The sequence below is a fragment of the Aulonocara stuartgranti genome (genome assembly GCF_965226115.1).
Source record: "Aulonocara stuartgranti genome assembly, chromosome: 7".
In the NCBI taxonomy this organism is placed as follows: domain Eukaryota; kingdom Metazoa; phylum Chordata; class Actinopteri; order Cichliformes; family Cichlidae; genus Aulonocara; species Aulonocara stuartgranti.
In genome coordinates, this window is record NC_138945.1 from 23902489 (window position 1) to 23918285 (window position 15797).

Consider the following 15797-nt stretch of genomic DNA (forward strand, 5'->3'; position numbering starts at 1 on the left):
ACGCCTGAAACATTTGGACGTCTATTTAAGTTGTATATTTATTTAACTCTGTAGTCCTTATTTATACGTTCTGCTCAATATGCCAACAGGCAGAGTGAATCATGCTGATGTGAATAACCTGGTGAGGTAGATAAAAGTCTCAGAGCCTGAGCAGAGAGGATGTTCTGCACAGTGAGTGTAATTGTCCCACCCCTAGTGAGAGCAGCAGATGGTGAGAGGCCCCTGGGCTTTAACTGCCACCCCCACCCCCCCAAGCTCCTGGGCAAGAAGACAGAGCAGCCATGCACAAAATATCTGGCCACTGACTGGACCCTGCCACGCTTAGTGCCACAGGCTGATAAGACGCTCAGAGGAGCAGCACTCACATGCTCAAGTAGACTTACAAGTATGTTAACCTGGTGATTTCTCTGGACCCCGACTTAACCCATCATGATCGACGTTGTAACCTCTGAGGCCAACTCTCAATAGGTGATTTTGACTGTTGAAAAGTTTTGTGGTATTTGATCAAATTCAACTGAAAATAAAACACAGACACATTGAAATGTTGAAATGGAACTTTTATATTTGTCCTGTTTTTTAATAATATGTCTTAACTTTGAATTTGTCACTAGCAGCATGTTTTCAGAAGTATTGAATGCTGTGTATTCACGTAATAAAAAGCTCTTTAGGTTAGGTTAGGTGTTTTTTAAAAAGCGTGTCGGAGAAACTGATCCTATCAGATGTAAAAATGGGCATGGGCTCGCCACTTTGTAAAAGACAGAGAAGATAAAAGGTTCACCAATTTAAGAATGACTTTTCTGAACGTAGGATTGCAAAGAATTTAGTCATGTCATCATCTACTGTAATATTATTAAAAGATTCAGGGAATCCAGAGAGAAAGCTCTTTATGCAAGGATCAAGGCCCAAAACTAAGCTTGTGTTTGCATTACAGTTCTTGGAAGCGCTCACTCTTTTCTCAGAACTCTCACTAAACTTCGTTCTCTTGTGGCAGTATCTCACAATCGGATCAAAACAGTTTTATTTATGCTTGAAACCATACAGCGCCATCATGCACAAGACACAAAGTAATGACTCTACTGAGGCTTCATTACATGCTACATCAGAAAATTGTATGGGAGGGTTTTTCCAGCCTCCTGAGGCTGTCTTGCAATTCTACACAAGTTGCCAAATATGTAGCACACAGGGATTGAACGCAACCCCCCCCCCCCCCCCCCCCCCCCCCCCCCCGTCTTCCTGGATCTCCTGCAACATGACTATACAGTAAATAGCCAAGATTATGGCAGCAACAGAGGATCTCTACTGAGGTAGGTTATTCAATGTGTCCTACTTGTTTTATTCACAAAAGAAACTAAAACAAAGAACAAACGATATGATAAGCGTTTATGCTTTACGTGTACGATATAGCTCATAGGACTAACTATACGTCTCATGCTGTGTTTACAGTTTTCCTCATTATTTAACCCAAAAAAATTGAAATTTGCAGACATTTCTAATATCATGAAGCTTGTGTGTCAACAACGTGACTCCAAACTGCTAAACTCTGAGCACAGTTCCATCTGGCTCATTTAAATGTAATTTGAAATCACAGTTTTGGAAATCTCTCAACACAAATTGCATCATTTAAGCATTTAGCACACTTTGTATTGATAACTCAACTGGAATAACAATTTAATCCTGCATCAGAGTATGAAACAGCCCTCAAGTAACTTCAACTGACTTGTACAGGCGTTAGGCAAGACGATGGTGCAGCAAGAACACAGGGGAAGGTTAAGAGGAGGCCCCCCAGAGAGCAGAAGGCAAATTTACTTTTTTTTGTAGTGCCTTTGTTACCTTTTGCATCTGCACACTGGTTTTTCTTTATAGTATTTCTCATATTGCCAATGCATTATGTAAGAGAAATGATTAGTTTTGCTATTTACTACTTAAAATAGGTGATGTAGTACTGTGTGTACATAGAATGTTTTAGTGGAAGGAGTTGTTTTTCAGATGAGAGAGCGTGGTTTTAAGTGCTGTGTTTCATTTTGCAAGAGAAGTGTGGAGTTTTGACAAAGTGGTGAACTCTTTTCCAATTGTGTTGAGAGTTTTGATGATTTCATTTTCTGGAAACGTGTTTTAACATCTGCCTCCGGTGGTGAATCACTGTGAAGAATGTGTTCTGGTGACTGTTAATGTCTTTAGAGTTTAGTAAAAATTCTCAGTGGGGCCTGGGAAATGTGTCTAGGTTGGAAACTGATGCCAAATCAGTGACAATTAAGAAAAAAAAAGTTTAGGATGTTGAGAATTTGGGATTTGGCGTTTTGGGGATTTAGAAAAGCAGACTGACTCTGTGGTGTAATTCACTGCTCAGAAGCACTTCTGAAAACCATTAGGTTACCATGCGACAAAGAATACAAAAAACAAATACAAGCAAGATCCGGAAATGCTGCTCATTTAAGGACTGAGGGAAAATGGAAAAGGGTTCGGCGGTCTAACAGATCAAGAAATTTAAAAAGAAATTAGAAATGGGGATGTGGCATCCACTGAGCCAAATGGGAGAAGGATTGTCTGGCTTATTACGAGAGCACAGTGTAAACCAGTGTCTGGAATGCTATGAAGGTGCCTTAGAGAACATGAAGTCATTGCTTATTCCAAAATGTGTTTAAGGATTCTAGCTGCTAAACTGAGCTGCCTGCTGACCATTCAGAACATCTGATTTATTCTGACACAGCGAAGTTGACACAGGAAGCCCTGAACTCTTAGCAGCTGAAATCTTACCTCATGAATAAATGTGGGGAAAAACATTTTAGAAAATACAGTAATTGGCCTCCTCACTTCTCAAACGCTTAGTGTTGGTAAAAGAAGAAGTGATGCAACGTGGTGGTAAACATGCCCCTGTGTCAACTTTCAAATCCAAACCTCTGATATTTTGTCTCTGCAAACTTTTTTATTTAGATATACCTTTTAATTCTGCAACTTTTGGAAGCATGCTTTTTATACATTACAGCACATGCATGAAGTACTATTTCATGAGAAACAGGGAAAATGTTTCATTGTAACTGCAAGGACTCAAGAGGAAATGCACATAAATCCATAAGAACGATGTGAGCTGTTTCAGAGCAATAAATCAAAACGCAGAAGCGCTTACGTACCTCGAGCTGATTCTAAGCCTTTTTCTTAGAGATCTCCTTTGCTGTATAAGGAGAATCCGGCTTTTCACTGCCTTCAGTGTAAAACTGCAGAGGTATGTACATTTGGTCAAACTTTCAATTACATATGTATTGTGGGTACTAAAAGGCAGCTTCCCCTTCTGGGCTCCCATGGTTAATCTTACAGCTTGTGCCAGCATTAAACCAATAATCTTAAGACATGTGACAAATGTGCAAAAACGCTCCCTAAAGGGGAGTAAAAGAGACCTGCGAGTATTTCTACAACCAGGCAAACTGGTGGTTCCTGAGACGACCTCAGACCTCACTGCTTCTCATGCAGCTTCTAAAGTTTTTGTTTTGATTTTGCTCTGCATAAGCTCCCCCAGAGTGTCCTTACATGTTGTGAAGCAATGTGATCAAACACTGGATTACTGCTCATTAACACAGCAGAGAACCCACAAGGCTGTGGTTAGGACTTAATGGGCATTTTCAGTTTCATCTCCTCCACAATGTGTGTTTAAGTTGCTGCTTGCACAGCCTCGGGCTCAGTTCTTCCTCTGGTGTCTTAATTGCAATTTCATCAAGAATTTAAAGCCATGTAGCCTTCCCTATTCTTGTCACTGTCACTCTAAACTAGCCACCGGCAGGGACTTCAAGGGTATTTTAAGCGGCTATTGTGTATCAGAAGCGGCTTGGGAAAGACTTACTTTCATCATTGTACTGCTGGACCTCCTCTTCCCCCCTTGGAGTCGATCCTTCTCTCACTCTCTTTTTCATGGCTTTATCACTCAAAGACTCAAGCAGCTCAGCAGAATGTAAATGAATAAGAGCTGTGAGATGGTGAGAGAAGAAAAAGGTTGTGACTAAAACGGCATGTGCACATCAGCATGGGGACTTTCACAAGCACTGCTCTTTTATTTGCTTTGGTAAGACGTGGAAGAAAATTTCACATTACAGATTCATCAGCCCTGACCATGACAAATCAGAACTGTGGCACGCTGAGCTGTGTTTCCATGTGTGCAAGCATGGGCAGTATTACTTCCACAGTTAGCTGAATAATGTGTATTCTCTCCCCACATGGATATATTCTCCTTAGGCCCACAACAACTGTCCACATAAACCTTTCTACCTCACTAAGACACTGCTTTCACTTCTTTTGTCCTTGCTCTGTTTGTCGTTCTCTCACACTCTCACAAACAATGACTCATGGATAAAAACACAAAAAAGTGAGACAACTGACACGCTGCTGCACTAATAACAACAGGCACGTGCGCGCAAGTGTAACACAAAACAAAAGAGAAGAACTGCAGGATATGATTATCTATTTAATTTCTAAATATGCTCTCTAATGAAATTATTCCGTATCTGCATTCATCTGTGTTGAAAACATACAAACATATGTGGCAAAATCTGGTTTTGACCCTGTCAATATGTCTTAATATGAATGATAGCAATCATTGGCAGCCATCTATCAGGCCAGACCATATGTAGCTTTGGGTGGGGAGGGAATGAGGGCTTACCACAAAGCCTGCCTTATCCGCTGGTATTACAGTCTCTAAGAAAGGATTTAGTCTTTAATTCTTGATTAGATAGAAATTTCTCCACAGTGTGCAAGTGCAGTGATACACCAAGCTCAGATAACCTGCCCAATTGGGAAAGTGTGTTTGCAAGTCCTCTGGCATTGTTCCCTCTCTGAGAGACACACACATGCACACTTAGACACACATCAACCCAGGACCCCTGCGTGCCATCCCATTTAGCTGCTGGGCTTTTAACACATTGTGATAGAGCTATTATTAGGAGCAATGGATTATCAATCAGGAATTAATCCTGACTGATGTGCTTGACCCAACTGGAAAAGGACCACACTCGTTGCTTCACTGTTCATCTGTGTTCTCATTTGTTTTCTTCAGGAGCTGACAAGAGAGATGAGATGTTTTTTTCTGTTTTGTGCTCAAACTTTTGCCAGCTCCTGCTTCTCAGGACACGAGGCGCTCGCTGAGGGAGGCACTGGTCTGTCTAGCTAATTCATTCAATCATCTTCCTCTCCTTCGTCTCTTTGCCTGACTGGCTGCTGAGCTGACTTGACTCCCTGGATGGTTGGCTCCCTTTCTCACTGGACTCTCACTGGCAGTTCGCTCACACGCTGCGCGAGCTTCGCTGAGGCAGGGGTGGAGAGAGACAGCTGGGCTGCTCCGTGTTTGGAAAGTGGGATCTTTGCTAGATTTCTCTTTGTGCCTGGTTTGGTGGAGTATTAGATGAGAGCAGGGAAAATCTGTGCCTACCTGTCCTTCAGCGCAGACCACTGACTGTCACTACTGTGCTGCATCCATGACTTTACATACCTGGCTGGTGTATGGGTTTGGATTTATATTGGTTTGGACACTCTGCTTTGCACGAGGTAGGTAGGATGTATTCTTTGGTATGAAAATATGTGTTGTGGGTCTTTTAGAGAAAAGGACCAAATGAGCAATGTGTGTTTGTGTCTGTGGGTTGAGATAGAGGTGGGGGTGGAGGTGTGTGTTTGTGTGTGTGTGGTTGGGGGGGGGGGGGGGGGGGGGGGGCATGCCCTAAGTCCTAGTAATAGCCCAGATACAATAATCTTCACTTAAAACAGTCTATTCCATTCAAAGTAATTAAAGACATGATTGCCAGTGATAGAAAAAATCCTCTATATATACTGCAGGATTTAATAAATACAGCAAAAGTATTGTTAATATTAATTTTGTGCATCTGCAAAACATTAAAATAACACAAACAGCAATAATAATAAAACAGCTCGATCAAAATTTAGACCGAAAGCAGAGCACATCACATTAATATGGTGAACAAGTGTGTTTCGAGCTGATTCCAGTTAATATAAATTTGTTCTGCTCGTAATTGACCTGGGAGTTAAAATCTATGCCTCCAAACAATAGGTAACATCCATAAAAGGCTAAATGAATTTCCCTGTAGAGCAATAGCAATTGACCTGACTCAGTTTGGCAAGAACCTTTGTGTCAGTGACTGCCAGGCAAACAGAAAGTGTAGCGCTCTGAGACATCGTTTTGCTTTGTTTTATCCAAGTAAGACATATGCCGCTATCAACTTCAGACGCAGGGTTGAATTCACCTCCTGTGCAGATTATTGAGTTGTTGTTTATCAATATTGGCATCCGTGAAATGCACAGATATGTCAAAACAACTGCATATGCACACTTCCACTTATAAATGATAGCATTTCTGGAATATAAAACCACAAAAGCACACCATTTATCACCTATTGTGTATTATAATGCTTGACTATAGCCATCATCCTTCACTTAGTTCTTTTTAATGTGTTTACAGTGCATTAAAAGATCATTTTGAGCACTCCTTTATCTCAGAGCTGCTGAGAAAGGGAAAAAAAACAACTCCACATAATGAGACAGAGAGGCAATAGTCTCTACTGCTTTTAATCCCTGTGTCTCTTTCTTATTAAACTAATTCTTATATAAAATCCATGAAGCTCATAGTAATACTATGGCAACAACATGGCTGAGTTTTTACATGATGACAGATAACAAATGTGGTGCTTGCATGTGCTTGAAACTAATGAATGAATAAAATTGGATTCGGGTCACAAAAGATTCAGAGTTAATCAGCATTTGCAATGCATACTGGGAGAGGAGCGTGCGTATACTCATATAATAAACTGCACCGTATCGTGGGAGCTGAATGTCGTTCTAATATGGCCTCATTATGCTGACAAATGCTCATATAGGGCAGCTTTTTAATGTTTCATGAGAGCTGTGTGTAACATCTCAGCACATTGGACAGTTAAATCAGGTTATTTGCCAGATGTAAATGACTATTTCATTGCTTTCATTTCCACAGCCATTACTTCACTCTAATGAAATACTGCAGTATTTATGTGAGCTTTCACTACCACCAACAGGGGAATATGACACATCCCCTACAGACTGGCACATGCTCTGTGTCCCTGCGAGGCTTTACATTGATTCCAGCAGATTTCTAAAGTGATTTTTGTAAGAGCATTTGCCTGGGATTAGTTTACTCCTGAAAGCTCCATGAGAGCTTTTGGTGGGCTATTTAACGGCACAGGGCAGCAAGAGGCTGGCGTCCGCTCTCTGCCCACTCTGAGTCCACAGGGCTGCACAGATAAAGAGAGAGGATTGGTTTCAGCCAAAGCTGATCTTCCATCTTGTGTGTACAGGATTTGGGAGGTCAGGCGCAGGTATGTGAGGGGTCTGAATTCATGGGCAATCCCTTTAAGCTCTGGTGGATTTGTTCTGGTTAGGCTTAGCCTCACTTTCTTAGAAGAGTTAGGCATTTCTGATGAGAGACAATTACACGGGAAAGGGAGGACGTTAAAGATGAAAGAATTGGTTGAGGAGCTTTATTTATTCAAAGAAATACTTCTATAAATTCCACTCTATTGCAATCAGTTCAACTGAAATGTATTTGTATGGCCCAATATTACACATGGAAATCCAAAGGGCTTCACAGGCATAAAAAACATGCAAGAAAAATAGGTGGCTCTGTCTAAATATTAAAAAAGACATTTTAACAAATAAACAACCCGTCATAAATATAAACATGCCCCCAACCCACAGACACACACACACACACACTATTATTTAAACAGTCCATATATAAAAAATAAATAATACATGAAATCCCATAAAACAGAGAAATGTGAAAAAGATTCAAACTTGGAAGTAAAGGGCCAATAAGATATGAAAACTGTGGAGAGGAAAAAAAACTCTGTATCTGCCAGATTACTGAAGGCATGGCTGTGGAGTGGTATTATTATTAAGAGGAAGCTGTTGTTAAATGCCAGATTTAAAAAGGTGTGTTTAGAAGATTTTCTTGAAAATATCCAGAGTTTGTCTCCCTAATACAGGGAGTGCAGAATTATTAGGCAAATGAGTATTCTGTCCACATCATCCTCTTCATGCATGTTGTCTTACTCCAAGCTGTATAGGCTCGAAAGCCTACTACCAATTAAGCATATTAGGTGATGTGCATCTCTGTAATGAGAAGGGGTGTGGTCTAATGACATCAACACCCTATATCAGGTGTGCATAATTATTAGGCAACGTCCTTTCCTTTGGCAAAATGGGTCAAAAGAAGGACTTGACAGGCTCAGAAAAGTCAAAAATAGTGAGATATCTTGCAGAGGGATGCAGCAGTCTCAAAATTGCAAAGCTTCTGAAGCGTGATCATCGAACAATCAAGCGTTTCATTCAAAATAGTCAACAGGGTCGCAAGAAGCGTGTGGAAAAACCAAGGCGCCAAATAACTGCCCATGAACTGAGAAAAGTCAAGCGTGCAGCTGCCAAGATGCCACTTGCCACCAGTTTGGCCATATTTCAGAGCTGCAACATCACTGGAGTGCCCAAAAGCACAAGGTGTGCAATACTCAGAGACATGGCCAAGGTAAGAAAGGCTGAAAGACGACCACCACTGAACAAGACACACAAGCTGAAACGTCAAGACTGAGCCAAGAAATATCTCAAGACTGGTTTTTCTAAGGTTTTATGGACTGATGAAATGAGAGTGAGTCTTGATGGGCCAGATGGATGGGCCCGTGGCTGGATTGGTAAAGGGCAGAGAGCTCCAGTCCGACTCAGACGCCAGCAAGGTGGAGGTGGAGTACTGGTTTGGGCTGGTATCATCAAAGATGAGCTTGTGGGGCCTTTTCGGGTTGAGGATGGAGACAAGCTCAACTCCCAGTCCTACTGCCAGTTTCTGGAAGACACCTTCTTCAAGCAGTGGTACAGGAAGAAGTCTGCATCCTTCAAGAAAAACATGATTTTCATGCAGGACAATGCTCCATCACACGCGTCCAAGTACTCCACAGCGTGGCTGGCAAGAAAGGGTATAAAAGAAGAAAAACTAATGACATGGCCTCCTTGTTCACCTGATCTGAACCCCATTGAGAACCTGTGGTCCATCATCAAATGTGAGATTTACAAGGAGGGAAAACAGTACACCTCTCTGAACAGTGTCTGGGAGGCTGTGGTTGCTGCTGCACGCAATGTTGATGGTGAACAGATCACAACACTGACAGAATCCATGGATGGCAGGCTTTTGAGTGTCCTTGCAAAGAAAGGTGGCTATATTGGTCGCTGATTTGTTTTTGTTTTGTTTTTGAATGTCAGAAATGTATATTTGTGAATGTGGAGATGTTATATTGGTTTCACTGGTAAAAATAAATAATTGAAATGGGTATATATTTGTTTTTTGTTAAGTTGCCTAATAATTATGCACAGTAATAGTCACCTGCACACACAGATATCCCCCTAAAATAGCTAAAACTAAACACAAACTAAAAACTACTTCCAAAAACATTCAGCTTTGATATTAATGAGTTTTTTGGGTTCATTGAGAACATGGTTGTTGTTCAATAATAAAATTATTCCTCAAAAATACAACTTGCCTAATAATTCTGCACTCCCTGTATTTTGAGGTAGGCTGATCAAGAGTTTAGGGCTTAAACTTTTCTCTTTGAAGAGTTGGATACCTAACAATTTAACAGAGGAGGATCTAGGAGGGCAAGTTGGGACATAAAGTGTCAGACATGTAAGATGATCCAAGACCATTAAAGATTTTACATACAAGTACGAGTATTCTAAAATCAGCTCCATAGGATACTGGGAGTCAGTGTGGCTTTGCTATGACTGGACTGATGTGCTCCCTGTTATTGATTTTCATTAATATCCTTGCAGCAGAATCCTGGACAAGCTCGATAAAATCAGTGGCAGCTTCTCTTTTAGTAACATAAGTGGTGGTGGGGCCAGAGCATTTTTTATATAACCCTCAGTTGATAAAAAAAAAAAAACTGCAATAGCTGTAAAAAATAATTTCTTATTAATCATGGATAAAGTACAATTAATTATTAAAATGTCTCAGTGTGGGAGCAACAACTGTGGAGAAATGTTCCCACAAAAGGTTACTGGATGTAACTTCTGTGTGTGTCAAACTAAAGGGCCTTGCTATTTGTTACACTTCAGTGAGCCCCACCCACCAGCTCCACCCTTTAGTATGTGAACTCATTCTGAAAGCTGATTATGTTTACTGATAAATCTCTCATTCTTATGTGTCAGTTAAAAATGCAAAATAAATAGCACAACCTAATGTTGTTTTACCCCATGCCATGTTTTTACCCCATGCCTTCTTTGTTATAACTTCCACTACTTTTAGTCAGTTGAATGGTAAACTTGACTAAGAGATCACAAGCGTTACGTAGGAATCTTGGTCGCATGCATCTCGTGAAATAACACGTTAGCTAGTGCTTGAAGTGAAGAATTGGTTTAAATTTTGCTCATTTTCAGTTTAAATGAATGCAAATGCATCATTACAACTCCCATAAAGATAGAACATACAAATCAGAGTCAGTGAAGATGTCACTTGTGTAGATTTGGATGCTAGTTAAAGTAAAAATATCACCACTGCTAACACTGAAGGTGGTTTATGCATTCAGGATCGAACAGCCTTTAAAATAAAAAGGCCTGGCAGTTATGTTTAGCTAATATTCAAACCAACTCAGCGGACTTAGTTTATAATAGATTAGTAAACAACAGGAAGCCAAGAAATCCAATGACGTCATGCACCAAGAGCAAAGTTAAATGTGTCAGACATTCATAAATCTGAATTCTCTCAGGGATGAAACTGTGTTATGATAATCAAAGGGTTGACAAATGCATGTAACTACCATGAAAAGTAATACTGTCCACCTTTCTTCCACTTCTGTACTGTTTTCCACACAGTACAGTACAGGAGTATAATTTAGACAGATAAGCATATTATTTTCAAATCTATTCACATCTTCCTTTTTATATATAAGTGACATTTTGAAACCACAAAAACAACAATAAGAGCATATGGTGATGGTGCTAAGTAGGTCTACCAGTAAAAACACTGGGTTCTCTGGATGCCACACACACAATATGTGTGAGCTGATAAGACTAATATGCTCTTCCATCATCTAAGCAATTTAATTCCATAATAATAGCTCTTCTATCAGTACATTTTCCCCATGATCTCAGTACTAGTAAAGCACTCAAACACTGTATTTATTGTTCTATGCTTTCCTTGCAGTCCATAGTCTGCAGTGCTATGGCTGTAACATCATCCAGGGCCAGAGGTATGTTGACGTGGGCTGCTCCAACCCAGAGGTCATCACCTGCCCCCACTCTCACAAAGGCTTCAAACATCGTTTCTGCATCAAGACAGAGAGCAGTGAGTGCTTAATGATTATCTTCCTTTTCTCTTTATCCTTTAACACAGTGAGTTAATGCGCTTGTGCGTGATATTTCTTTGGAGAATATTTATGGGGTAGCAGATTATAAAATCATGACGAATTGACTCTGGCGTACCGCTGGACATTGGCGTAATCGTTTTTAATCATACTTTCATGTAAATGTTCTTTGTTCGCTGATGTGAATATTTGACTTGTCCCAGCGCAGAGGATAGTTACATAACTCTGCTGTAGTGTGCTTTGCTGACCAAATTGTAACTCATTCATTGTTTCATGTTAAGGCAAACTGGGTGTTGATGGTAAAATGGATACATTCGTAGAAGTGTGGGCAATTCAGACCTTTTTTGTTTTGTTCCGTTTTTGATTTTTTGTTTTTTGCTTGACATCTGAAGAAACCTCTCCTACCCAAAAGCCTGATGAGGCACCTTTTTCCATTGGCTCAGAGAAACAGCAAGCTCAGACAAGCTCTGATAACAGCCTGACAGACACAGTATGACAGGCATTTTGTCAGAATCTTGTAGCTGTGTCTTGGTAGTAAACTGGGGCTGGACAGGCTGCTAATCTTCCTGTGACCCCGTCCAAAGCAAATCAAACAGATGCTCCTGAAGTTCTGTAAGAGGCTTAGATTTTTTGGTGCCCTTTATCCTCATATCCCCAAGACATCTGCCCTTAACCCCCAACAAGTTCGGTGTTCCTTCCTCTGAGTTATAACAGAAATAAAGAAGAGGAAAATATCCAATATTGTTATTGTGTGATATTAAAATGAGTGCTGAGGTAATTTAACTGTTAAAAAACATCATCGTTGCCAAAATTTGATAGTGCTCACTTACTGTAAGCCACAACTTTCAGGAGACACCGTAATGCTTGTTATTAATTAGCATTCAACATATGCAAAGACAGTTAACCCCTAGTTGAAGCATGTTTTAGTATTTAAAGTATTTCATATAAACAGCAGATTGACTATTAGCCAGGTTAATCTTTTCATGCTGCCCCGACTGATCTCCGACGTGATCACTCTGTTTGCGTTTAGATAAATAACAACTGCTTCGCCATCTGGGGAAGTTAGTTTGCTGTTTGTCTTTTAAGAGATGTTGACTGGTGCTAATCAAGAAGGTGATGAGTGAGGAAATGAAAGAAATGCTGAAAATGCATTGCTGATCAGAAGAACTAGCAAACTAAAAATATGCATCAATACATTTTGAATTAAAAACATATATAAAATGCCTAAAAAAAAAAAACCTTTGGGACCCTCAAGGCAAAGTGGTTGAGGTGCATACCAAATAAAGTCCCTGAGCAGATTACAAGTAACAAAAATCCTGACAGCTTACAATTTTTTGTTTGACGCTTTCAAGAAGGAATTTTTTTCACCTTCAAAATAGATAAAGCAAACACTTTGAGTAAAATGAAACTGAAATATATAAAATTTCAGTTACATTTAGGTTACATTTCACTGCATGTGGTTACATTTCACTGCATGTTATACTTGTATAACTATGCATGTGACGAATAAAGAACCTTGAATCTTGAATCTTGAATCAAAGGCTTATTCGTTCAAATATTTAATCTTTAAGGAAAATGTGCTTGGTATAAACTGAATATATGCCAAAGGGTAGCTGTGCGGTAGGCTGGGAACAGACCAAAATGCAGAGGACTGACAACAACAAGATAGGGAAATGATGAAAACGGAGCACTTAAGTACACACAGGCAGTAATAAGGCAAAGTGGAGACACCAGGTGACACAGCTGAACTGAATCTGAGATAGGAGGAAGCAAAACGAGGGACTGTCAAAATAAAACAGGAAACATAACAATGAGACAGAGACAAAGACATACAAACTTGACACAGGTAAACAAACACAGAGACGTGACTAACTGGGATGAAAGACTAACTTGACACAAGTAAAGAGGGAGACCAGACAGAGACACACAGAGGTAGGCTACTAACATCAACCAAGGAACAGAACTAGAAACATAACAAAACTCAAAAGTGCTGGGAAACAAAACAAAGGAAGAAATAATATAGACCTCTAACTTAAATCACTTCTTAAATCCTCAAAATAAATCTTGACTCCACAAATCTCAAAGCACTGGATCGTCGACCCAGGAACCATGACAATGTAATACGAGTCAAGTAAATTTCACTTGACCAGATTCCATCAAATGTAACATTTTACATTTTAATTGTGTAACGCTATTAAATTAGTTATAGTCAGAATTTTGGGGCAAACATCTTGGAGTATTTGTGCATATTTAAGAACATAAGTATTTTCTTAGTTATTATCAAATAATACACCACATATATGCCAGATTCCAAACTGTGATGATGTTTTTATTCACGACTACAAAATGTACTCTTTCTCAGCTGTGTAGGCATATCCCGTGGAGATCTCTAAATGTCTTCCTCATTATACACTTGCAGTATTTAATGCTTACTTTTGCTTTTTTTCCTGCTGAGCCAAACACCAGCTAATCACTCTTATCTGACTGACTGACTGACTGACTGTCTCTCCCTTCTGTCCCTGCAGCGGCCCTGGGTATCGTCCTGACAAGTGGTTGCGCTACATCCAGACACTGCCAGCAACAAGAACTGCCAGGGGTGCGAATCCACTGTTGTGGCTCAGACCTATGTAACAGCACCCCCTTCTGGCATCCCAGCACACTCCACTATATCTGTGCACTGCTCACCCTCTTACTGCTAAGGATGTGGTTGTGATGTGAAATAACTCTCAAGAGAAACATAAAATCAGTGGCCTCTTTTCATAGCTGCTCATGTGTATGACTGAATTGGGGGATTTTTGCTCAGTATGGCTTTATTGGTATGCACCTTTAAATTGTGGTGTTCACATTGCTTGGACTTACAGTCAGAGGGGTGGCAAAAATAACCTTGTAAATAAAAAATAATGGTGAAGCAGCTTGCAGCCATCAGTGAATTTATGTCCACATCCACTTACTGAACCTTAAAGTATGGAATATTATGGAAGTGAGTAATGACACTTTGTATGAGCAAAGCAGTAACACACTGACTTCAGTTGAATTCACTTGTACAGGAAGACAGTCATTTCCTTCCTTGGTTAAAGTGTTCACTATCATTTTTAAGATAACATTTTTGTGTGGTGTCCTCTGTGAACTCACAGGCTATTCATATTGAATTGTTTTATAATGTTATTATTAGTTGGGAACGCACACTGCATGTGGTTCTTCTGTCTATGTTTGTAAAAAAAAAATATTGTTCAGTGACAGCATGTAATATTGTGGAAAACATATTAAAATGTTTGATATTTTTCAAAAGAAAATGGGTTTGAACTTTGGTAGTTTATTTTTGTGTATATAGTCTGAACTTGCGTCAAATCATTTTCTTCTACTTGTTACATTCACCCTGTCTTTGGACTGTGGGAGGAAGTCGACGTACCCAAAGAGAACCCACGGAAGCAAGGTGAGAACATGCAAACTCCTCACTGAAAGGCCCAAGTCAGCTGCTGGATTCAAACGCAGGACCTTCTTGCTGTGATGCCACAGTGCCATCCACTGCACCATTGTGCTGATCAGAATAATCAGAGCAAAAATTAAAAGAGCAAAAAAGGAGGTAGAGCAGGTCATTTACTAATGGGAAGTTTGGTGGTTTGATCCCTCCAGTCTGCATGCCAAATATCCTTGGGCAAGAGACGAACCACAACTTGCTCTCTGATGCATCCATCAGAGTGTGAATGTGTCAGAATGTTAGACAGAAGCACTTACGCATAGCAAAAAAAGTGCTTGAATGAATGAGTGAATTAGGCATGTTGTATGACGTGCTTAAGAACCTGTCCATTTACCATACCCAGCGCAAACAACAAAACAGTTCACCTAGTATATTGACAACTGTCTTAAAAAAACTGAAGGATGCTCAGGTAGGAGAGTTATATGTTTACATATATTGTGATAATATATAATTATAGCACATGTTTTATTTGACACAAACTGTCATCTACAAAACAAAAAAAATCAGAGCAAAGATCACATGAAAGAAGAAAAACATGCATCTTGCTGAATTATTTTCTTATCCAATTTTTAATTTATTTTACTCTTCTATTTTTTGTGCATCTATCAAAATTATGTATTTTTAGAGCCCCTACTTATGGTACATTTTTGAGGCCAGTGTTATATGTCTAAATAGATAGATTTGGATAGGCTTGCAAACTCTGCTGTGAAAGGATGTGAAGGCCTGTGTTGTGCAGTTTTAGGGTTTTGGAGGCCATTCGCTGGTAACATTGCCAATTGTTATAAGGGTGAAGCACAGTGTCTGACATTTTATATTAACTTTACTATAAAATATATAGTAATCATATTGTAAGAATATATTTAAGCCACTGTTTCCAGTGAAAATCAAATGATTTCATGGTTGGGCTAAGTCCACAGTGTTTCAAGATCTTAGCGATGCCCCTCGATGGA

General features: G+C 39.8%; 1 protein-coding gene across 1 annotated transcript; it reads left to right on the forward strand.

The window, feature by feature from the left end:
- Positions 1-4842: 4842 nt before the first annotated feature.
- Positions 4843-14676, forward strand: LOC309711032 (uncharacterized protein). Its single transcript, XM_082541010.1, has 3 exons — positions 4843-5526; positions 11210-11350; positions 13895-14676. The coding sequence occupies exons 1-3, from the start codon at positions 5457-5459 to the stop codon at positions 14080-14082; spliced, it is 399 nt and encodes a 132-aa protein (XP_082397136.1). The 5' UTR covers positions 4843-5456; the 3' UTR covers positions 14083-14676.
- Positions 14677-15797: the final 1121 nt, after the last annotated feature.